Source organism: Erpetoichthys calabaricus, chromosome 1, assembly GCF_900747795.2.
Source record: "Erpetoichthys calabaricus chromosome 1, fErpCal1.3, whole genome shotgun sequence".
In the NCBI taxonomy this organism is placed as follows: Eukaryota; Metazoa; Chordata; class Cladistia; order Polypteriformes; family Polypteridae; genus Erpetoichthys; species Erpetoichthys calabaricus.
The window spans coordinates 22,528,318-22,553,444 of record NC_041394.2 but is presented as its reverse complement, the minus strand read 5'-3'; the positions used below and the strand labels follow the sequence as shown (position 1 = coordinate 22,553,444).

General features: G+C 43.3%; 1 protein-coding gene across 1 annotated transcript in view; it reads right to left on the bottom strand.

The window, feature by feature from the left end:
- LOC114647652 (protein jagged-1b) overlaps positions 1 to 25,127 on the bottom strand; it is a 254,043-nt gene that overhangs the window by 96,382 nt on the left and 132,534 nt on the right. The window contains exon 3 of the mRNA XM_051919226.1: positions 11,969 to 12,026. Coding sequence (XP_051775186.1) covers positions 11,969 to 12,026 — 58 coding nt within the window. The remainder of the gene's footprint in view (positions 1 to 11,968; positions 12,027 to 25,127) is intronic.

Here is a 25,127-nt window from a genome sequence, read left to right as displayed (position 1 = left end):
CTTTTACTTTTACACGAAGACAATTTCCTGTTAGATTGGCCTTTGCAATGACAATTAATAAGGTGCAGGGACAAACTTTAAAAACGATATGCCTGTATCTGCCAAAACTAGTGTTCAGTCACGGACAATTGTATGTTGCTCTCTCCAGAGTTCCATCTTTTCATTCACTTACAGTCGTATCCTCAAACCCACCCCATATGAACAACTGTGTCATTCAGGAAGTGTTCACCCACCAATAAATAATTATGCGGCGTATGCTACGCCACGGGTTGGCTAGTTCTATAATATTTCAGTAATTATTTACCACTCTGATCTTTCTGATCATAAAATAGGTCATTACGATACCTATTGATGAGAAGAATTCAAAATTAATTTCAGAATGACGGTATTTGAAGGTTCCTCTATGCCTCTTTCTCTTGCATGATCTGGCGCAAAAACTAATCAGCACATTGTCGTCTCATAACAGGCTTAAATTTCGTGTTTGGTATTTATCTCCCCCAGCTGTTTTAGCTCTAGACTGTCATCAAGAAACTGTGACAAACAGACACACTACATACAGACAGACGCACACCTATCATTGACATATCAATGTTTTCGGTATCAGGGGACCCTAAAACATCGAGATTTGTTGAAAACCCGAGATTAAAATTTTTGACGAATCCAAAACTTTCTCTCCTCCATCCCCCACAGACAATAGGTTATGGTTTGGGGAGCGCAAAGCAAAAATTCATAGAGAATAAGACAATGTCCATAAACATGTCAAAAAAAGGGGAACAACGTAAGGTCACATGACTTGTGAGGGTCTTGTACTGGAATCAGCCATCAAACAAAATCAAGAAAGGAGCCAACTCATTTCCACAGGTACATTAAAAGTATGTTTTGGAGAGTAAACTTATAAAATAAGAATAAGTATACAGTAAAATGGAGTAGACAATATATGGGTAAAAGAAAAAAAATAAGGAGTGCACTCCCCTCGACTTTCTCGTATACTGAGACAGAGGTACAGGTCATCAGAACCACTTCTGGCTGCACGATATTTCTCAAATATCACAGCTCTTGATTTCTCATCATAACTAATTGATAATATCAACACACAATCATTTATCACAATTTATAATCAAACTTTATATTAAAACTAGTCATTTAGCCCGTTACAATAATGAGCACTAGAACAGTAGTGCATAAACATTAGTAGGAACAGTCTATATTAAATGGCAAGGGACTTTGACCTCATTCTTTTTGTTGGTCGTATTTTTCTTTTTTTCAGCCTTTCTTTTGTTGATGTTTACTTGCTGAGCTGACCGTTCTTCGTGGGCTGCCGCCGTGTATTGTGTGTCTTTAATTTTCTGTGACAGTAATACTGTCTTGTATGGCTCTATTCAATAAGGGCGCGCACAAAAAGGCGAGCTTCAAAAGGGCGACCTCAATTGAGCGCGGCGAATAAAGGCGTTCGTAGATAATTTAGTTCAAATGGCTCTGGAATATGTGAAGAGCAACAAAGGTGCAGATCTTTATTTACGCGCGCCTTTATTCGCTGCGCCCAATTGAGGTCACACTTTTGAGGCTCGTCTTTTTGTGCGCACCCTTATTGAAGGATACCGTCTTGTACGTCCGCTGGCTTGTACGTCCGTAATATACCTTTAATTTTCTGTGGCAGTAATACAGGCGTGCGCGTCGGTAATATGCCTTTAATTTTCTCTGACAGTAATGCTGGCTTGTATGTGGCTGTAATATGCGTCACTGTATTGTGTACCTTTAATTTCCTCTCGCAGTAATACTGGTTTGCATTTCCGTAAAACGCCTCTAACTTTCTCTGACAGTAATATCGTGCATCGCACCGTGCCCCGCGCATGCGCACTTCACCAGAAGACACACACACACGGACACCTGGACACACACAGGGATTTTATTAAAGAGGTTGATATTTTCGCACTTAGCAAGGTCAAAAATGGTGGTGGAATTTTTTCCTGATTACATATGCATTACCCAGATTCCGTGCAAAGTAAAAAGAGTTATAGTCACCTAAAAACATTGAAAAAGTGTAAGTATTATATAAGATTTGTTGCAATAAATTGCTTCCAATTCAACTTGGAGTCCTGCCACGTGCAAAATTTCGCTGACGACACTGCTATCGTGGACTGCTTCAGGAGTGGGCAGGAGGAGGAGTATAGGAACCTAATCAAGGACTTTGTTAAATGGTGCGACTCAAACCACCTACAACTGAACACCACCAAAACCAAGGAGCTGGTGGTGGATTTTAGGAGGACCAGGCCCCTCATGGACCCCGTGATCATTAGAGGTGACTGTGTGCAGATGGTGCAGACCTATAAATAACTGGGAGTGCAGCTGGATGATAAATTGGACTGGACTACCAATACTGATGATCTGTGTAAGAAAGGACAGAGTCGACTATACTTCCTTAGAAGGCTGGCATCCTTCAACATCTGCAATAAGATGCTGCAGATGTTCTATCAGATGGTTGTGGCGAGCGCCCTCTTCTATGCGGTGGTGTGCTGGGGAGGCAGCATAAAAAGAGGGACGCCTCAGGCCTGGACAAACTGGTGAGGAAGGCAGGCTCTATTGTAGGCACGGAGCTGGACAGTTTGACATCTGTGGCAGAGCGACGGGCGCTGAGCAGGCTCCTCTCAATTATGGAGAATCCACTGCATCCACTGAACAGGATCATCTCTAGACAGAGGAGCAGCTTCAGAGATAGACTGTTGTCACCGTCCTGCTCACTGACAGACTGAGGAGATCGTTCCTCCCCCACACTATGCGACTGTTCAGTTCCACTCAGGGGGGTAAACGTTAACATTATACAAAGTTATTGTCTGTTATATCTGCAATGTTATCACTCTTTAATTTAATGTTGTTTTTATCGGTATGCTGCTGAAGTATCTGAATTTCCCCTTGGGATTAATAAAGTATCTATCTATCTATCTATCTATCTATCTATCTATCTATCTATCTATCTATCTATCTATCTATCTATCTATCTATCTATCTATCTATCTATCTATCTATCTATCTATAGGTAAAACTACATTTAGCTACATTTAATTATGATAATGATGACGGAAATAAAAAAAAAAAATCATAAAATTAAATGTATTACCAGGAACACAACGGGGATGTAGCAGCTTATTGTTCCCATTACATCTTCATATTTACATGGCACATTCAATGTTTACACGTTATTGTTAAACTGATGATGTGTAAATTAAAATAAAATTAATTATAGTTAGGGCGGCACGGTGGCGCAGTGGTAGCGCTGCTGCCTCGCAGTTGTGAGACCTGGGTTCGCTTCCCAGGTCCTCCCTGCGTGGAGTTTGCATGTTCTCCCCGTGTCTGCGTGGGTTTCCTCCCACAGTCCAAAGACATGCAGGTTAGGTGGATTGGTGATTCTAAATTGTCCCTAGTGTGTGCTTGGTGTGTGGGTGTGTTTGTGTGTGTCCTGAGGTGGGTTGGCACCCTGCCCTGGATTGGTTCCTGCCTTGTGCCCTGTGTTGGCTGGGATTGGCTCCAGCAGACCCCCGTGACCCTGTGTTCGGATTCAGCGGGTTGGAAAATGGATGGATGGATGGATAACTATAGTTATAGAAAAAATATGCATTATATTGAATACAGTTTTTAATATTGTGCACACATTTATATTTCCACTAGCTGCATAAGTCCGTGCTATAAAAAGCCCGGGGTCCTAGAAACTATTGAAATCATCAGAAAAAAAATGGAAATGTAGAGATGTCAGGTAATTGAAAGGAACTGCTCTGGGCGTCTCTCTTCTAGGAGGATTCGTTTTGTCGACGTGCTCGCCTCGCTTGTGTATTAAGCGGTTAAGCGACTTTGTCTTTCTTCGGAGGTTTCGTTTTGCCAACGTTCTCGCCTTGCTTGTGTATTTCCTTAAGCGAGTTTTTCTGAAGCCCTTACCCAGACTGCACCTCTCACTTCTGTGCTGGATAGACACACACACCTCTACACGTAGACGTTGTGACACTAGAGGGCGCTGTCGCTCCTCAAACCCCACAGACAAACGTCCAAGACACCAAGTAAAAGCACCAGAAATATTTTAATTTCTTTTCTTTTTGATATATTGTGCTTTTAAACACCTCCACCACCACAATAAACAATAAATCAATAATCACAAATACAATAAATATCCTCCTCTCCGGGTGGCACGGTGGCGCAGTGGGTAGCACTGCTGCCTCGCAGTTAGGAGACCCGGGTTCGCTGCCCAGGTCCTCCCTGCGTGGAGTCTGCATGTTCTCCTCATGTCTGCGTGGGTTTTCTCCCACAGTCCAAAGACATGCAGGTTACGTGCATTGGCGATTCTAAATTGTCCCAGTGAGTGCTTGGTGTGTGTGTGTGTGCGTGCCCTGCGGTGGGCTGGTGCTCTGCCCGGGGTTTGTTTCCTGCCTTGTGCCCTGTGTTGGCTGGGATTGGCTCCAGCAGACCCCCGTGACCCTGTAGTTAGGATATAGCAGGTTGGATGATGGATGGATGGATCCTCCTCTCCTCCCAGCAGCTCTGTCACACTCCCTCCCAGCTCCGGTTCGGCTTGCTGGGTATCCCATAGTCCTTTATATAGTCCTTAACCCAGAAGTGCTCCTGTCCTTCTGTCCATGTGATTCATTAGCACTTCCGGGTCAGATGGAGACTTGTATTTTTCTTCAGCCCAGAAGTACTTCTGTTCTTCCGATCCCATGACTAGGGAGTACTTCCCGGCTATATGGGAAATAAAAATCCCCTCGTCTCCCTGCAGTGTCACACGGCGGCACCCACGGCACCCAGCAGGGCTGTGAAGCCAAATTCCATCTCCCATGGTGCCCTGTGGGAATCCGGAGCACCTCTATGCTGCAGGGAAGTCTGCATCTACCATCCTGGATGTGTCGGCCGGGTTGAGCTGTTGGCCGTCCATCACAACGTTTATATACAAGATGATACAAAAAATTCAGATGGTTGTTTAAATAAAATACTACTTCCACTTGAGTAAGTTTTCTAAAATTTCATATCTTATGCTTTTTATCATTATAAATGTCTATACAAAATTTGAATCATCAATCTGTAATTATAATCATAGTTTACTTGAAAATTCATGAAGGTGTTCAGTTAAAGTACCACTTCCGGTCGCCTAAAGTGGCCCTAACATTGATAGGATTCCTTATTTTGATATACAACAGGTCAACAAAATCTCATTGACCGAGGTCGGAGCGTTCGAGTTATCGTGTTTACACACAGACATACACATAGACAGACTTAATTTCAAAAATGCTATTTTCAGACTCGGGAAGGTCTATCAAGAACTATTACAAGTGGAGGAGTTCAAGTATCTCGGGGTCTTGTTCACGAGTGAGGGAAGAATGGAGCGTGAGATCGACAGGCGGATCGGTGCGGCGTCCGCAGTGATGAGGGCTCTGCATCGGTCTGTCGTGGTGAAAAAGGAGCTGAGCCGTAAGGCAAATCTCTCAGTTTACCAGTCGATCTATGTTCCTACCCTCACCTATGGTCATGAGCTATGGGTAGTGACCGAAAGAACGAGATCGCGAATACAAGCGGCTGAAATGAGTTTCCTCCGTAGGGTGTCTGGGCTTTCCCTTAAAGATAGGGTGAGAAGCTCAGTCATCCGGGAGGGGCTCAGAGTAGAGCCACTACTCGTCCGCATCGAGAGGAGTCAGATGAGGTGGCTCGGGCATCTGATCAGGATGCCTCCTGGACGCCTCCCTGGTGAGGTGTTCCAGGCACGTCCAACTGGGAGGAGGCCCAGGGGAAGACCCAGGACACGCTGGAGGGACTATGTCTCCCGGCTGGCTTGGGAACGCCTCGGGATTCTCCCGGAAGAGCTAGAAGAAGTGGCCGGGGAGAGAGAAGTCTGGGCATTTCTGCTCAAGCTGCTGCCCCCGCGACCCGACCTCGGATAAGCGGGAGACAATGGATGGATGGATGAATGGATGGATGGACAAAATTAAAAGAAATCGAGACAAGATGACCAACATGATGTTCCTGTTCACTGTCAGTCATTGTGCTCGTATTACACTTACTTTTATAAGCCAATTTAGAATGGCCAGTCAGTCTAATCGGCACGCTGACTGAACATATCAAATCGACCCAGACATTTGCTCCTGCTGGAATTCAAACACAAGATTTTGTGAGTCCAATGGTTCACTTTTCCATGGCCAAGGCCCAGGGTCTGTCTGTCTAGGTCTTTCCTGCCTATGCCAACCGCTAAACTGGCATCTCACCTAATCTTCACCCTCTATCTGTCATAAGCCGGCTCCATGTCACTGCTTTGGGCTGAGCCCAGCCATGTTGTGTGTACCTGACCACCAGAAACAGGTCATGGTAACCCTATCCTGAGTAGAGTACCCCATTGGTTTATATATTTACCCTCATGAGGGTCTTTGAGAATGGTTCTTTCAGCTCAAACCTGTTTGAAAAGGGAGACCCTACCAGAAGGACAAAGGACGGTCCAGAAGACGTAGTTCTGAGCATCCCTAAGGAGCACAGGTGACAGTCCAGGGTGGAATGAGTTGTGAGATGGAAACCACTGAGCAACCAAACTGCTCCACCTTATTTAGGACCTGAAACTGATGCACCCCCTGTTAAGTTGCCTTTATTTATTTCAAATAGTGTCCCTCACAGGGGGGCATCCTATAAAAACACAAATACTTTCAGGTTCTAATCATGTGAGGACACAAGTGGGCATGGGCAGTACAAGTGAAATACTTCAGAACAGAACAGGCCTCATGCTGCCAGACACACTGTGACGGGCCACAGGACTGACCGAATACTCAAAAGAAACGACAAATGGCAGCCATAGGCACGCAGTCCGGTGCTGGGGCTGGGCACTGGACATCATAATGGGAAGGGCACTGAAAATCATAAGGGGACAGGGCACTTAACCACTTAAGGAAATAGGGCACTGGGAATCATAAGGGGACAGGGACCCTGGACCTCATAAGGGGACAGGGCCTCTAGACTTCATAAAGGGACAGGGCCCCCGGACCTCATAAGGGGACAGAGCCCCCGGACCTCAAAAGGGTACAGGGCCCCTGGACTTCCTAAACTCAAAAAGTGAAATGATTGGGTGTGCCGGCAGTGTGGTGTAATGGCTGGGTCGCTGGAGGCGGTGGTCCATTTGATCCCCACGTCTGACTCACTGCTTGTCTCAGTGCTCAGGCTTCAGTTGTAAATAACCAGGGTAAATAATCGTAATGAATCCTGACCTTGCAAGCCGCCTTGGGTAAAGGCGTGTGCCCAAGTACAAAGTAACATTCTAGGATGACATCTTTTGATTTATTCCGTTCTCTTGCCGTGCACAAATCATTCTTCCATTTTACATAATTAAACTTTCTCAAAGCACTTTGAGGGGGAAAGTAGAATCGCAGGCCTGCGGAGCCGATCTTAGCAGCGTCGGGCACACTGCATGAACGAGCCGTCTGTCCATCACAGGACATGGAGTGGCCCACCGACATCGTCACTCACATGTCGCCAAGTCAGAAGAGCCATTTGATCCAATCTAAGCAGACATGAAAATGGAGGAGAAAACACCACATCAACGTCAAGATGGAGAGGGAACAACGTCAAGGTGCAGACTCCACATGGACGCTGAGTGGTCCCAGGATCAAACCCACTGGATCCATGGTGCTAACCACAGGGTTTTTATTTAGGTTTTTACTTATTTATTTTTATCTTATTTAAAAAGACTCACCGGACTCATTTTTATAGGACAGTTTTTCCTAATTTCCAAAATATTTCAAATAACTCAGATTTGAAATACGGAGCAAATCATGGAACCTGCAAGCCTGAGGGTCCGAATGACATCACTTTAGCCTCTCCAGAATGCAAGAATAACAGTTCCAGGAACACATAATTTAAACTGTTGTGGCGGACAGCCTGGTCCCATGCCCGAGAGGGACTCCCTTTTTGCATCTGTTCCGGGGGAGCAACCACGGGCAGCTCAATACCTCCCCCGGGATGCTTGGTGGCAGCCTCCCTGGCGGACAGTGATCCCCCAACCTCTCGCATGGCTTAATGGGAGATAGAGTCCTCCACAGCCTGGTTGGGGGCTCGGATGGCCACTAGGGGGAGCTGCATGGAGTCATTAGCCCAGCTGGACGTATCTTCAGCCCCACCCAGAAGGGCAATTAGGACCAGATGGTCAAGCACCTGGAACGCTTCTGGGTGGGATATGAAAAGGGCCAGCCACCACCACTCGAGGAGCCAGAGTTTGGAGGAAGGAGACGAAGCTTGAGGAGGAGTGGTGGTAAAAGGGAGAAACTGTTGGTGTTGTGGTAATTGTGCTTGTGGACTGTGAATTGCCTGTGGGTCACGGGGAAGATGGGCGCCCACGGGTGAAGAAAAATAAAAGTCTTGTTTGGTTATACGTGCCTCGGTGTCTATCTGTGTCGGGTCGGGTGCCTATATAGCGCCTTTGTTACACTGTTTATCTACAGTGCCCCCCATAAGGTTTATGCAGTGTGAGTGTCGTGGGGGACAGATGGGCATCCTGGCTGGAATGGAGGTTGGCTTCCAGCCAAAAAAAGGAAGCCATGATGGAAGGACAAGAGGTGCCTGCCGCCCAAAGTTATTTTCTCCCCCAGTACACAAGGTGGCAGCATCCCATTGGTAGGATAACCCATCAGAATATCCACAGGGCAGGCTAGGCGTTGGAGTCCTATGGGGTTCTTGGGTGCCGCCAGACATAAAGGGTTGGTATGACCTCTTTAATTGAAGGGCTTCCAGTGGGCAGTGCTGTGGCATCGGAAGTACTCCTGGGTCTGGCATAAAAGAAGTCGAGTCTCCTGTAAGAGTTGTCAGAATCGGGAGGTGTGGAAGGAGGTAAAAGTGTCGTTTTTTGATGATTGTCTTATTAAAGAACAGAATTGGGAGAATTGTGGAAGTAAAAATAATAAAGAAGATCTTTGAACCCTGGACTGTATTGTGTAGTTGTGTTTCTGGGGGGTTTCTGCTACCCACCCTTCTGGTCACAATAGTTATGCATTAAATAATCGTTGAGCTTCTGTAAATATCCAAAAAATTCCCCCTTGGAACAAACACATTTCTACAGTTGTGAAGTGTCTGGCACTTTCAGGGGTGCACTTGTCACTGCCAAGACAGTCTTGCCTTACAAACATCCTTGACCACAAATACACAGACTTGAAATGCAAAGGGTTGTGTCCGTCTGCCATGTGATTACTCGTGAACCACTGGGGCTTGGACTTTAATCTTGGTCGTAGTCAAAAGCTTCTGATGTGATGCAGATTAGTGAAGGAAGACAAATTTTAAAAAATGTAGGGTGTGCATCTTTTCTATAGCAAACTGCATAGGGAAATTGATCGAGTGGGTGACAGGGATAAAAGAAAAAGAAGAGTAACAACATCTGCTGAGCGTGAAGCAAACTGCAGAAGGTGATTATATGATAGGAAGAAGAAAAATGACAGCTCAGGCAAACAAATGTGGCACAGCAACCTGCTGGTACATGCAGACTACTGGGGCTAGAGCCTTTATTCTGGCAGGACCGTGGGGGGGGGGGGCGTTAAGTGTGGAGTCCATGTGTTTCTAACATGTACCAAAAAGAGATGAAGATACTGATGCTTGTTTCATATGACAGATGACCAGTACCGGCGTTCCGTCTGGGTGGAAGGACTGAGGGACAGAGCACATTGGAGTCATTATCTACCCCAGGACACTAGAGGGCAGTCCCTGAAGGTTGCTGCAGCACCACTGATCCCTACAGGGCATTCTGGGAGCTGTAGTTGTAGCCAGAGGGTGCAGCAGGTGCAGCAGGGTCCTTGGAAGAACCGCACCCGGAAGTGGGTGTGCTATAAAAGGAGCCATGTCACCACCAATCAGGGAGCTGGAGTCGGGTGGTGACATGGAAAGAAAGAAAGAAAGAAAGAAAGAAAGAAAGAAAGAAAGAAAGAAAGAAAGAAAGAAAGAAAGAAAGAAAGAAAGAAGCCAGAGTTGGGTGGTTGAGGACAAACCTTGTGAGGATAAATGGAGGCAAAGTAGAGAAAGAAAGAAAGAAAGAAAGAAAGAAAGAAAGAAAGAAAGAAAGAAAGAAAGAAAGAAAGAAAGAAAGAAAGAAAGAAAGAAAGAAAGAAAGAAAGAAAGAAATTTTATTTGTATTTGGTACGTTTGTACTGTGCTGTATAGAGGGGAGCAAAAAGAAAAACGCATCCCCACTGAAGAATAAAACAACGTGCAGTGTTGAACTTGCATCTCAGCCTGTCTGTGTCGGGTTTGGTGAGCGCTACGCCCCCTGGTGGACCAAACTGGTTAACTTCACTAACTCCACTCCTGCTAGTCTCACTACTTCATTCTTTTTCTCTTAAAGTACTGATAAGATTAAAAGAGCTCAGCCCATGTCAGCTAAGCTCTAAGATACAACAGAAAGCACTGGGGTCCATGAGCCATGAGTTATACCCTCATAACAGCTGACTCGATTCTGTGCCTTCCGGGTCTTTTTGACCCAAGTGTCACACCGCTTTTTAAGTAGCCTGCATATCAAATTTTTGACCCCAAACCTGTGTTATATCGATTGACCATCATAACATGTAGTCAGTCAGTCATTTTCTAATGTGCTTATTCCTGAACAGGGTCACAGGGGTCTGCTGGAGCCCATTCCAGCTAGTGTAGGGCACAAGGCAGGCCGCCAGTCCATAGCAGGGCACACACACACACATACTAATTACATATTAGGGCCAGTTTAGGATTGCCAGTTCACCTGACATGCATGTCCTTGGACACCAGGAGGAAACCGGAGCACCAGGAGTAAACCCACGCAGATGACATATAGTGATGATCCTCCCATTTAGAACAGTGTTTTAGATAGATAGATAGATAGATAGATAGATAGATAGATAGATAGATAGATAGATAGATAGATAGATAGATAGATAGATAGATAGATAGATAGATAGATAGATAGATAGATAGATAGATAGATAGATAGATAGATAGATACTTTATTAATCCCAATGGGAAATTCACATTCTTCAGCAGCAGCATACTGATACAATAAATAATATTAAATTAAAGAATGATAATAATGCAGGTGAAAAAATAGACAATAACTATGTATAATGTTAAATATTAACGTTTACCCCCCGGGTGGAATTAAAGAGTCGCATAGTTTGGGGGAGGACCGATCTCCTCAATCTGTCAGTGGAGCGGGACAGTGACAGCAGTCTGTCGCTGAAGCTGCTCCTCTGTCTGGAGATGATACTATTAAGTGGATGCAGTGGATTCTCCATGATTGATAGGAGCCTGCTGAGCGCCCTTCGCTCTGCCACAGATGTTAAACTGTGGGCTGTGAACAAATCAAGCACCTTAAATGTATTGGAAAATCCATTAAAGTCAATGGTGGGTCAAAACTGACCCAAAGGACATGGCAGTTAAACAAAAATGTAACTTTGAAAAATGTTTTGCTTTTTTTAAAGTTACTAAAACTCTTCACGTTTCTGAACTCAAAAGATGCCATCCACGATATTTTTACCAACTAAGAACCCTAAAGGAAAAGTAAAATTCATTAAAGTCAATGGTGGATCAGAAGTGACGCGAATGACACATTAGTGTACAAAAGGCATAGCTGATGTGCAAAAACTTGACTTTTGGGAGCTTGTTTTCCTTTTTGTAAATTCAGCGCACTTCACATTTCTGAGATGTTTTTATGGGGGGTGAGCAAACAAACTACACTAAAGGAAAAGGCAAGGCAAATATATATATATACTGTATATATATAAAATATATAGTAACTGTACAAATTATGCTATAGTTAACTTTTTTTTTTTCTTCTTTTCAATAATTTGGAGAAATGTAGGGAAAGGCATAAAGCTTCACCATGAACAGATGAGATATAGGGAGCTTTTATAGATTTCAAACTCAAAAATAAGTCAGATTTGACATTGAGAGTGTTAAGATAAGACAGTGACGTGACATCACACTTGAAAGTCAAAAAATGTCCACTCACCTTGCCTTGCTGTTCTGTTACCGTAGCCCAAGATTTCTAAAACCAAGGAATAGGATCGCTGTCAATAAAGAGGAAAGAAAGAATTATTACATGAAAAATGTGCTGATTGGATATCCCACCACTACTAATCAGTCTGTCAGTCATTTTCTAACCTGCTCAGTCCTGAGCAGGGTCACAGGGGTCTGCTGGCACCCATCCCAGCTAGCACAGGGTGCATGCACATCCAAACTCATACCCCAGTCACAATTTAGGATTGCCCAATCACCTGACCTGTATATCTTTGGACAGTGGGAGGAAACCCACGCAGACACTGGGAGAACGTGCAGACTACACACAGGGAGGACCCTGGTCTCCATACTGTGAGGCAGCAGCGCTACCACTGCGCCACCCCACTACTAATCACTTCTTCTCTATATATGGCGGCCAAGTGGCGAGTAGTTTGCATGTTCTCTCTCTGCGTCCTCCCACATCCCATAGACATGCAGATGTCATGAGTGGGGGTGTCCTGTGACAGACGGTTTAGGCTTTGGACTCAGTGCTGCTAGGAATGGCTTCAGCATCACGTGACCCTGCAACTGGAAAAAAAGCAGCAGGTTTAGAAAATGATGGAAACCCTAAGGGTGAAAAAATCCCATTGTCTCAAACAGCCAAAAGGATTCCAGTGCCCAAGATCGTTAATTTATCACATAAAGGGTGCAGCAGTGAAACTAAAGATGTGGCTCTGGCCAGAATAAAGATGTCTCTCCAGATGAGAAGATCTCTGCCTGCTTCCTAAATCATCAATGACAGATAGCACAGCGATAGATTTGTAAACTGCTTGTTGTTTAAGACAAATAAGCACGTTGAGTGGTAAATTACAGGAGTAAACTGCTGAAGTCACACTGGAATCTCCACTGCGGGGTATGTACTTTAATGAGGCCTCGGAGGGCCAGAGAAAATGAAGGAAGAGGAAAGATCAGACCCCCTCCAGCAGCCCCCTCAGGGTTAAACTGTCTTCCGACTGCAACAAAAAAAAGAAGAACTATTGCATCAGGGTTGGCTACAAACCAAACTAAAGATGTCACCCACCGCTTAGAGCTCAGTGTGGGATGGATAGATAGATAGATAGATAGATAGATAGATAGATAGATAGATAGATAGATAGATAGATAGATAGATAGATAGATAGATAGATAGATAGATAGATAGATAGATAGATAGATAGATAGATAGATAGATAGATAGATATATGATAGATAGATAGATAGATAGATAGGTAGAAAGATAGATAGATAGATAGATAGATAGATAGATAGATAGATAGATAGATAGGGTGAAAGGCACTATATGATAGACAGACAGACAGATAGACAGATAGATAGATAGACAGATAGATAGATAGATAGATATATAGAAAGATAGATAGATAGGGTGAAAGGCACTATATGATAGATAGATAGATAGATAGATAGATAGATAGATAGATAGATAGATAGATAGATAGATAGATAGATAGATAGATAGATAGATAGATAGATAGATAGATAGATAGATAGATAGATAGATAGATAGATAGATAGATAGATAGATAGATAGAACTGGCAAGTGTGGATGGGGAACTGGACATTTGGGCTTCACTGCTAAGACCCCTATGACCCAACTTTAGATAAACAGTGGAAAATGAAGGAATGAATGAAGCCTTCCAGGGCCTGCTGCAGAGAAGCGTTGATGCTGCCATCACCACGCTTCACCGTGAGAATGGTGTGTTTTTGACAATGTGTAGTGTAACATGGTATTTATTCTGATGGATAAGAAGTTCAATTTTGGTCTCATCAGATCACAGAACCTTCTTCCATCTTACTTCAGAGTCTCCTATGTGTCTTCTGCCGAGATGTCTTGTGTGTTTTTTCTCTTTGCTCTACCATAAAGCAGTGACTTCAACCAGGCCCAGTTGTGGTCTGCACCGCAGCTTGTACCTCCTTCAGAGTTCTCAGAGGCCTTTTGGTGACCTCCCTTCATTCGTCTTCTTCTTGCACGATCACTCAGTTTCTGTGGATTTCCTGGTCTAAGCAGATTTCCAGCTCGGCCACACTTTTTCCATGTCTTCATTCTGGGTATTCTGTGACTTGGATGTTTTCTTGTCTCCACCCCCTGACTTGTGCTTTTCACCAAGTTGCATGTTGTGTTCCTTTGTCTTCATTGTGTGGGTTAGCCCACCATACTGACTCCCCACATGTTGGTCCTTCCACAATCAGGTGCATTTCGACTACAAGCCCCCGACAGGTGACCGCCATTGAACCTTTTCTTTGATTTCTAAAGCCTGTTGGCTCTCCAAAGTGATGATTTCCATGTTTCATACTAAAGGGGGTGCCTCACAGTAAGGAGATCATAGGTTTGTATCCCAGGTCCTCCCTGCATGAAGTGCTTTGAGGAGTGAGAAAAGTGCTATATACGTGTAAATAATTATTATTGTGTGTTATATTTACAATCCTTTTAGACCACTTTGCAGAAATTTGTTTTTACTTTGACATTAAAGAGTCTTTTTTCTGTTGTTCAGCCTCAAAAAAGCAAAATTAAATTGGGATTCAAGGTTGTATAACAATAAAATGCTAATGTCAAAGGCTTTGACTGTTTTCATAGGCCCCATACGTGACTGCTGGTGTCACTTCTACCTGACAGACTCAGTCAGTGATGGCTTCATACGATATTCCATATCAATTGGGAACACCACTAAGCCAAATCCAGTGCCTCCCTTAAGGAAAAGACATGTAGCAATAAACTGCAGGTCAGACCACTGCATTAGCACGTCCAACTCCCTCTTCCTCAGACAGATCCTCCGTTTCCAGCTATGCTGAGGGTCGTGGTGGTCCCAAAAGGCAAAACACAAAAAAATCGGTCATGTGCTCCCTTCGACTTTCTCATATACTGAGACAGTTGCGCAACGTTTCTCAAATATCATGCAGTATCTCTTTGTTTCTTATCATAACTAATTGATAATATCGATAAACAATCATTTATTACTATTTATAATCAAACTTTATGTCAAAATGATATTTTCGCACTTATTGAGGTCGAAAACGGTGGTGTAATTTTTTCACTATTGCATATGCACTACCTAGATTACGTGTAAAGTAAAAAGAGTTATAGTCACTTAGAAATAGAAAAAGTGTTAGTATTATAAACCAGTAACGGCGCACTGCGGGAACGATCACGTGCAGTGAATGCACTTGACTTGAGCGTTCTTAGTTTTCATCCTCTTTCTTCTATATAGGGTGGTCCAGATCTAATTATGCAATTTTCATTACGCTATAACTTATTCAGTTTATTACATAGAGAATTCACAGCACCTGCCCTGCACATAGAGATTTCACTTAAAATTCGTTTTGTTGCCGATAGATGGCAGCACCTGCCCTGCATTCCGTAATGGCGGGGAGACGATTGTCAGTCAAACAGTTGCATAATTAGATCTGGACCACCCTGTACGTTTACCATTCGTTTGCTCAGAGGTTGATGCACTTGCTGTTCCTGAGCGGCTCTTCTTTTCTCCACCCTAGCGGCCCGCTTCTTCTCTTCTTCCGTTGGCATCTTTTCGCGTTAAAACTGATTAAGTCAGTGTTTGTGTTGCAATTGCTTAGTATGTTTTCTTTAATTTTTCACTTAAGCTGGCACTTAAGTCTTCAATCTACCTCAAGAATGAGTTAAGACATGAAGAGGTAGAGGAAGTGACGGTGAAGGTGGTAAGGATGAGAACAGCGCCTGTACACCTGCGCCACACGGCCACCCTGCTGCGCGCTGCTGAGAGTTGATTTTACAATAAAATAAAAATAAAAAAAGGAATAACCTTGGAGTTCAATCATCACTCTGAAAGCGGATAGCAGACGTCATGTAGATAGATAGATAGATAGATAGATAGATAGATAGATAGATAGATAGATAGATAGATAGATAGATAGATAGATAGATAGATAGATAGATAGATAGATAGATAGATAGATAGATAGATAGATAGATAGATAGATAGATAGATAGATAGATAGATAGATAGATAGATAGATAGATAGATAGATAGATAGATAGATAGATAGATACTTTATTAATCCCAATGGGAAATTCACATTCTTCAGCAGCAGCATACTGATAGTATATGTGTACCAAATTTCAGGTCAAATGGTTTGTGAGCTAAAGGTGATTTCAAATCCTGGACAGACAAATGAACAGCCATGGTAGCGTATTCTATAAGAAGATATATTAGCTGGTCCCCCACGGCTCTAAAAGTGAAACAGGACAGACTTTAAAATTCAATAAACAAACAGGCATCACTAGCTAAGCGGAGGCAAGGAACACTCCAAAATGTGGCCAGAGGTAGAGCGACTCGAACAGAGGCTGGCGTATGAGTGACGAGGGTCCCGCCCGGCTCCCCACTCCTGACGTCACCCTTTCCCCTTCCCCTCAGCCTCTGTCTCGGATTTGCACAAATAAATCGGTGCTGCAAGTAAACTCGGATTCTTAGCGCGATGAGAGAAGTCACAAAATCAACCAGAATGTTCAAGCAAATTCTAGAAAAAAAAGATCTAAGTCCGTTAAGTAGTTCTCTCGTGAAAAGCGAACAGAAAGACAGACGTTGGATTTTAAATATAGAGAGAGATTTTTTGCAATACATTGCTATAGGTAAAACCACATTTAGCTACATTTAATTATGATAATGATGGTGGAAATAAAAAAAAAAATCATAAAGTTACCAGGAACACGACGGGGACGTAGGAGCTTATTGTTCCCATTACATCTTTATATTTACATGCCATGTTCAATGTTTACATGTTATTGTTAAACTGTTGATGTATAAATTAAAATAAAATTAATTATAGTTATAGAAAGAATATATTGAATACAGTTTTTAATTTCATGTACACATTTATATTTTCAGTATACAAAAAATTTGTATGGTTGTTTTAATAAAATACTATTTATGATTGAGTAATTTTCCTCAAATTTCATATCTGTTTGCTTTTTATCATTCTAAATATTTTTTAAACCCACCCTCCTCTCAACCATTTTCAACCACGCACACGGCCCTTTCACCTCTCATTCGTGTGAATGCTTTTGTCAGACGCAGTTCCTGCACTCTCAGCTCTTATAAATTTTAACGTTTTCCTCACTTTAAGTTCCCAATTAAAAAAGATGTATTATGTCCAAATCTTATTGAAGAATTTCATCATGAAGGGTTATCAACAGAAGAAATGAGTAGACGTGCAATCCTAGCACTAAGAAACTGTGAAGTCAAATGGATTTACGCACAAAATGTCGATCGGTTACACGGCAAATTGGTTAAATGCGTATCAATAGACTATGCAGAAACAGTTGGTGGTGATCATGCGGAAGATGAAAACATCAACTTACAATATCATGAAGAATATCTACAACTGTTAACACTGTCTGGTCTTCCACCGCCCAAATTGTTGAAAAAAGGATGTATCCATGAAAGGTAATGTAGTACATCTTCAGGGGATAACATTACACAACAAAGGAGATCTTGATATTGTGATATATGGCCGGCAGTTTATCCTGGCCAATACCCCCACGCCGCTAGATGGAGTCCTCCCTGCAACATGGAGCGGCCCCGAATTCCCGCAAGGCATCATGGACATTGGAGTTCTACTTCACAGCCCTGCTGGATACCGTGGGGGCCGCCAGGGGATGCTGCAGGGAGGCACGGGGATTTGTATTTTCCATATAGCCCGGAAGTACTACCTCATCATGAGGACGGAAGAAATGAAGTACTTCCGGGCTGAAGGAAAAGAAGAAGATTTCATCTGACCTGGAAGTGCTATGAAATCACGTGGACTGAGGGACAGAGGCACTTCCGGGTCGAGGAATATAAAAGGACTGTGGGAGATCCCAGCAATGAGCCGAGTTGGGAGGATGTGGAACAGAGCTGCTGGGAGTGGAGGATTGTATTGTGATAATTATTGATTTATTGAGTAGTGTGGAGTGGAGGTGCTTTGTGAACATTATTATTATAATAAATTTAATTATTAGACTTTTACCTGGTGTCAGAACATGTTGTCTGCAGGTTCAGGGGTTGACAGCACCCCCTATCTGTCACAATTTGCCACTCGTATTAAAACGTTAACAGTTTCCCATTAGAATAGCTTTTGCAAAGAAAATTAACAAATTTCAGAGACAAACATTCGAAAAGTCATTTTATTTAATAGGTTAAACGAAATTCACTAACGGGCAGTTATACATTGCGTTGTCACGATGAAAGTCCAAACACAGAATCAAAATTCAATGCAATATTGACGAAAATGTAATTCAAAAAATGTTTTTACTGAAGTTTTACAGTAAAAGTGTAAACTTAAAAAGTATTTGCGTGTTAATTTCAAAGCTAAACTGAACAAAAATGTATAACGCAACGAATAACTCAAACGCAACATGAAACTTAATTTATTTTCAAATTATTACGTTGTACTCTTTTTTAATACTGTATGGCTAATTACTCACTGTAATGTAAAATAGTTCTATTATGCATATGTAACAATTCCCATGAAAATAAAAATCTGTTTAAATTGCACAACCGCATCACCATACGCGAGTGACAGAACCGCAATGAGGCTGGCGCACAGCACAGGCAGGGGGGTTGGCAAGCAAAGCGAGCAGGGGGCAAAGCCCCCTAGTCTATCTGTAATTAAACCATAGTTTACTTGAAAATTCAGAAAAGTATTCAGTTAAAGTACCACTGCCAGTTCCACTACTTTTCTCAAATTTCATATCTACTTATTTTTTGTCATTTTTGATATCCACATAAAATTTGAATCATATATCTTTATTTATAGCCATAGTTTACTTGAAAAAATCTGAAATGTGTTCAGTGAAAGTACCATTTCCAGTCACTGGAAGACGGCCCAACAGGTGATAGGATTCCTTATTTTTGATATAAAGTAGGTGTACAAAGTCTCATTGGCCGAGGTCAGAGCGTGTGAGTTATCATGTATACACACAGACACACAGACAGACATAATTTCAAAAACACAGGAAGGTCTAAAACGTCAAGATTCATCAAAATCTCGAGGTTGAATTTTTCCACGATTCCTATACTTTCTCTATACTATGTATACAAGAAAGCAACAACTGAAAACAAAAAGAAGTCCAGAGACCCATTTAAGGCCTGCCTTCAAGGAGGACAGACGGGTAAAATGCTAGCCACAGAATGTCCCTTATAGAGGGGGTCGTAATTCATCAAGTAGCCATTCACTCTGATGCTGAGCTCCTCTCTGAGGACAAGACAAAAGATGGCAATGGAAGGAGAGGGAGGAGAAGTCAGATTTTCAGAAAGTAATCCTCAAGCAAGGCCTTCTATCTCCATTGATCAATTTGTTGACTTAGAGAATCCTGTTGAGCGAGTGCCAAGTGATGTGATGTATCGGAGTCTAAGAAGGAAAGGAAGTCTGGAAAAGTTCAACAGTTAGAAGTGGAAATGGAAGCAGGACATTCCTTGAAATCCAAGTTGGTATACATCAAGAGGTTTGTCTGAGTCCATTGCTTGCTATGGAAGTAGTAAGTGAATTTGAAGAAGTTCCATTGGACATGCTATATGCTGATGATCTGATTGTAGTGGAAGATTAAATAGCAAAAGGCATGAGAAAGTAAAAGATTTAAGACACAGGCCCGTAAGTCTGACAGTCTTCTTCTCCTTCCTCTTCATCTTTTCTCAATTCAATGTGGGGTCAATGTGTTTTATCAACCTTCTCCATACAGCTCCACCTGCACCTCCTTGCCAGTCAAGCCATTTTCCTTCAGATCTTCTTTTACTTTATCCATCCACCTCCACTTTGGCCGCCCTCACTTTCTCTTCCTCTGGACTTCCACTCCCATCATTCTTTTGCCCATATCTTCCTTGTCTCCCCTCATCACACGTCCATACCACTTCAGCCTACTTTCCTGTACTTTCTCTCCCACTTTTGTTGTTCCTCTGATTGCCCCCATTTCTTAGTCCATTCTTGTTTTGTAACTCAACACATCCATCTCAACATTCTCATTTCTTCCACATCAAACTTTTATAATAATGTTGTCAACAAAAAAAAGATGAGACCATAAGAATTACCAATTGCACAGGAAATACACTGAAATATTTGGGATAAATGATGTGAGGTGGAAGTGGCAGAAGTGGAAAAGATCTGACTGGAGTTTTGTGTGATAAGAAAAGTGTAGGTGGACAAAACAGTCAGCGTATTTACAAGTGCGTCAATTACAAGATTCTTTACAAAAACCTGATTTCTAAAATGCCATGTAGACCTTTATTCCGATTAGAGAACTAGGGTTATTGTCAGAGAATGCTTCAAAGACTGGACTCCTCAGACACTGTGGAACACGCGTGGAATTTGAATGTGCTTCACTGTGTGGAACTTGACCCGGATACAGACATTCAGACATGTTATTTTGCACCACCACATGTTTATTTACACTAATATGTACAATTATTGTGCCACAAACCCCAATCTTCCCCAAAGTCCAGGCCAACCACTTTGCCTCTTCGGACCGCCTCCTTCTCTCTTTCTTGAACCTTGTCCTGCTTCCACCCGACTCCAGCCCCAAATGAAGGGAGGCGGCCCCTTTTATTCCTTCCCAGATGTGCTCCAGGTGTGCACCGGCCATCCCGCGGACTCGCCCCAGTGTGGCAGAAGTGCCGGCTCTCCTCCCGGAAGCACTCCGGGTGTTCCCTCTCTTCTTCCCCCCAGTACTTCCTGGTGTGGCGGAAGTACCGGGGTCCAGGGTCCTTCAGGCAGGGGGACGCCCCCTGGCGGTGATCACGGGCTCCTACAGGGTTGGGTTTTCAAGCCCTGTACCCGTGGCCCCCAACACAACCAGGGCAGACGCCCCCTGGCGGTCTGGAGGAGTAATGAACCCTCCTCCTGTCTTCCTGGGCGCATGCCCGGCTGGGTGCCGCAACTGTAATTTTCAATGACCATTAAGAGTTGGATGAGAGCAAGATAAGATTGTAGAAAATGTAATTAACCAGTATGACCACAAGGGGGCGCCCTTGAGCCCCAAACCCAAAACACAGAATTACGCCATACACTTTTAGAATAAAATTAAAGATACTTATTCTCACAAGACATTTTCTCACAATCCACTCTCCAGATATCAGCTACTACTACAATACAAATTACACAATTCTTCCTCTACCTCTGCTGTGTGTTGCCTGCTGCCTCTCCGATGTGAGGCAGTGGATTCCCTTTTAAGTCAGACCCGGGAATTCTGCCGGTGTCACGCTGTATCCTTGAATGAGCACATTCAGGCCATAGACAAAGTGGGGAGGTCCTCCCCTGACAGCGCTTTCTATCGATATTCAAACAGGACTTCACTTTCAGACTCCAAATCCCAAGCACCCCTGCGGGTATCCTGACTGCGTTACCATTCCAGGACCACTGCCACCTAGTGTATGGGGAATGAAATGTCTCCTGATCCTTTGCCTTTCTTAATCCGCCCATTAAATCATACCAACGGTACAAATCTATTCCCTCATCCCGCCTGCCAATTCGCTTGCATTATCACACTGAAATCCCGTCCGGGTAATGAAATATCCTCAGACCTGGCCAGGATGCCCATTCTCCTTCTACATCAGAAACAAGGCAGTAATTCTTTGGATCAAATAAGTCAAATGTTGGAACTTTTATGACACTAGGTAACAAGATAAAGCAGCAAGATGGTAGACACAAGGCCGTGTCATTTGCAAAAATCTCAAGTAAACTTTTTTCACATTGTCATTATGGGGTGTTGTGTGTAGAATTCTGAGAAAAAAAATGAATTCAATCCATTTTGGAATAAGGCTGTAACATAACAAAATGTGTGAATACTTTCCGGATGCACTGTAAGTGCTAATAACTAACAACAGAGATACAGTCTGCACAGTTAATCAGCAGCTCTAGTCAGGGTGTGCTAAACTGAAGTAGTGAGTCTCCAGCCGCGATTTAAAAGCTGATCTCTTACAGTAGCAGGCAGACCATTGCACAGTTTAGCAGCAGCAGAGTTGAGTTTCCATGCTCATGACCCGTGCAGCACTAGAAGACAAGAGGGCTGCCCTCTGTTGGTCTGGGGGAGAAACTGTCCTGAAAATCCTCTCTCCCCCATTCCTTCCATGGCTGGGGATCCGCCACAATCACAATGAACCTGTTTGGCCCTGGATTTTCTGTTTTTATGGGAAAAATTATTCTGTGAGATATTCTACCTTTGAGGTGTTTAGGAAGCTCAAAAATGAAAAAAAAAATATATATATATATATATATCTCACTATTATTATGCAATAGCTGCCAAATACTTCTCGTTTCATTTCTGTGTTTCGGCAGGCTGTATGCCAGTCTCTCCAAGTCTGCACTAATAGTAGCATGCCCGGTTCCAACAGACCTGTGCTTTACAAAAACGGCTGCATATATATGTACTAGTAAGAGGATGTCAGGGCCGAAAGGGTTAAGATAAGGCTCTTCAGTACCAACATGAAGTCGTTCCTACTTTACGGAGCAGAGACATGCAGGACCACTGTTACCAGCATTATGAAAATCCAGACCTTTATCAACACTTGTCTGAAAAGGATCCTCCAGATACCATCAGTAACCAAGAACTGTGGCAGCAAACAAGACAAGAGCCAGTGAAGGAGGAGATGGTTAGGACAAATCTTCTAGCCTCACCAGACAAGCCATTACATGGGACCTCCAGGGAAAAAGGGAAAGAGAAAGAAACTCTTGGCAATGTGACATGAAGGCAGATGCTAAGAGGATGGAGTACACCTGGGGGGCAGCTGAAGTGACCAGGACCAAGATGCCTAAAGAACTCTGGCTGGAATCCTATGAACCAAAAAAGAAGGGTGATAAACTTGAGTGTGGGGGGTTCACAGGAGAGGTGCACAGTGACCATGTGTCACAGGTCCTTGGTCAATGTCTCTTGTTGAAGAAGTTCCAGGGAAGCTCACACAGCCCTGTTTCTGCATCACACACTGTCTGCGTATTTTATGGATGGCTGAACTCACTCTTTTCCTCCCCTTGTGATGATTGCTTTCTCTTATTCCTTGAAATAAATGCAATTCGATTCAGGAACTAGGAAAGAGATGGAGAGGGAGGGTCCGAGAAAACCAGAAGGCACATTCTGGGTAGAATGTTTCACAGCATTCATTGTGGTCTGAGGCTGATTTGTTAATATGAGACTGTAACCTCAAGGAACGCAAAGCTTTTTCTTATTATTTCACACACACACACACACACACACACACTTGTGGTAAAAGTTGAGGGAGTCCGTCTGAAGCCTTTTCCCAAGACTTATCACTGCCGTTTAGAACTAGGCGGCCACATTTTCTCTTCCTGCCATTCTGTCAGAGCTGAAACGTTCTGTTAAGGAGCAAGACAATGTGAGCATTGCTCACTGGCTGGCAGGAGAAACCGCCTCGTAGACCGCATCCTGCCCAACAGAGACATGCTTCTCTTTTTCAGATGTACACCATCTCGCGTATCCTCCCAGAGCTTCTGAGCTCCAATTATCCAAATCGGCCCCCTGGCTTCACTAAAACAGGAGTTTCGACTCTTCAAACGGGGAGCTGACTGTCTCAGAAGACACACACCAGACTGGCCAGACCCGAGGAAGACAGGCAAAGGTCAAAACAAAATACATATGACAACAATTACAAAGATCAACCATCGGGAACCAAAGGGGCTTCAGGCAATCAAAACATCATTTTACAGTGGAATCCGAAAGTCTGCACCTTCTGCACACTTCACTGTGCTATCGATTTCATTTTAAATGGACACGCTTGCCATTTTTGCCCCTCAATCTACAGTGGCATACAAAAGTAAAGCCCCTCCCCCCGTTTAAAATGTCTGTTACTGTAAAGAGTTAAGTGAGCAGAGAGCAGAAGACGAACTGATCACCAATAGGCGTACAGCTCCAGATGACACATTTCTTTGATATATTAAACAAGATTACATTTTGATTTCTATCATTCACAGGTTCAAAATACCAAAAAACTGAGAAGGGCCTGAAGCAAAAGTTTGGACCCCCCCAACATGGTCAGTACTTAGTAAGACCCCATTTGGTAAGTATCACAGCTTGTAAATGTCAGCTGAGAGTCTTTCAGTTCTTACTTGGGGTATTTCCACCCATACATCTTTGCAAAAGGCTTCTACTTCTGAAAGATTCGTGGGCCGTCTTGCATGCGCTGCTCTCTCTTTTGTGATCACTCCACAGATCTTCAATGATGTTTAAGTTGGTGGGGCTTGTAGCTTGGGAGGGGTGTTTCAGCTCGTTATCATGTTGTAGGACTCTTCCTCTTTTTAACAGATGGTGTGATGTTTGCTTCCAGAATTTGCTGGTATTTACCTGAGTCCGTTCTTCGCTCTACCAATGATGTGTTCCCTGTGCCACTGGCCGCAACACAAGCCCAAAGCCTGATTGATCCACCGCCATGCTTAATAGTTGGAGACGTGTTCTTATGTGGTGAGGACACAGGAAAGGTTCTCTTCTGCTGACTCTGCCATGATGGTCACATTTGTTGAGGTGTCGCTGCACAGTAGAACAGTGGACCACCACTCCAGAGTCTGCTAAATCTTCCTGAAAGTCTTTTGCAGTCAAACGGGGGGTTTTACTTCCTTTTCTAGCAAACCAAGAGCAGTTCTTTCAAAAAGTTTTCTTGGACTTCCAGACTTCAACTTGACCTTCACCATTCTTGTTAACTGCCACTTCTTACAAACAATATGAACTGAGGAAACAGCGACCTGAAAACGCCTTGCTATCTTCTTGTAACCTTCTGCTGCTTTGTGAGCGTCAATTCTTTTATTTTTCAGAGTGACAGATTGTTGGGACAAAGTTTGAGGGATCTGAGAATTTCAACAGCTTTGCATTACCTGTGCTTTCCTAACGATGACTGTGAACATGTCACAGCCTAACAAGCTAATGAAGGACATCCTTCACATCTTCTACAACTCCGTGATAACCAGTGTGGTGTGTTGGGCTGGTAACATCACTTCAGGAGGGGCCATCTGAATGAAGAAGCTAATTAAAAGAGCAGGTTCAGTTGTGGGATGCACTCTGGACCCCCTAGTGATTGTAGTAAAGGAGAAGATTAAAACAAAACTGAGTACCATTATGAACAACGCTGCACATCCTCTCTCTGACACACTGAGGACTTTCAGACAAAGAA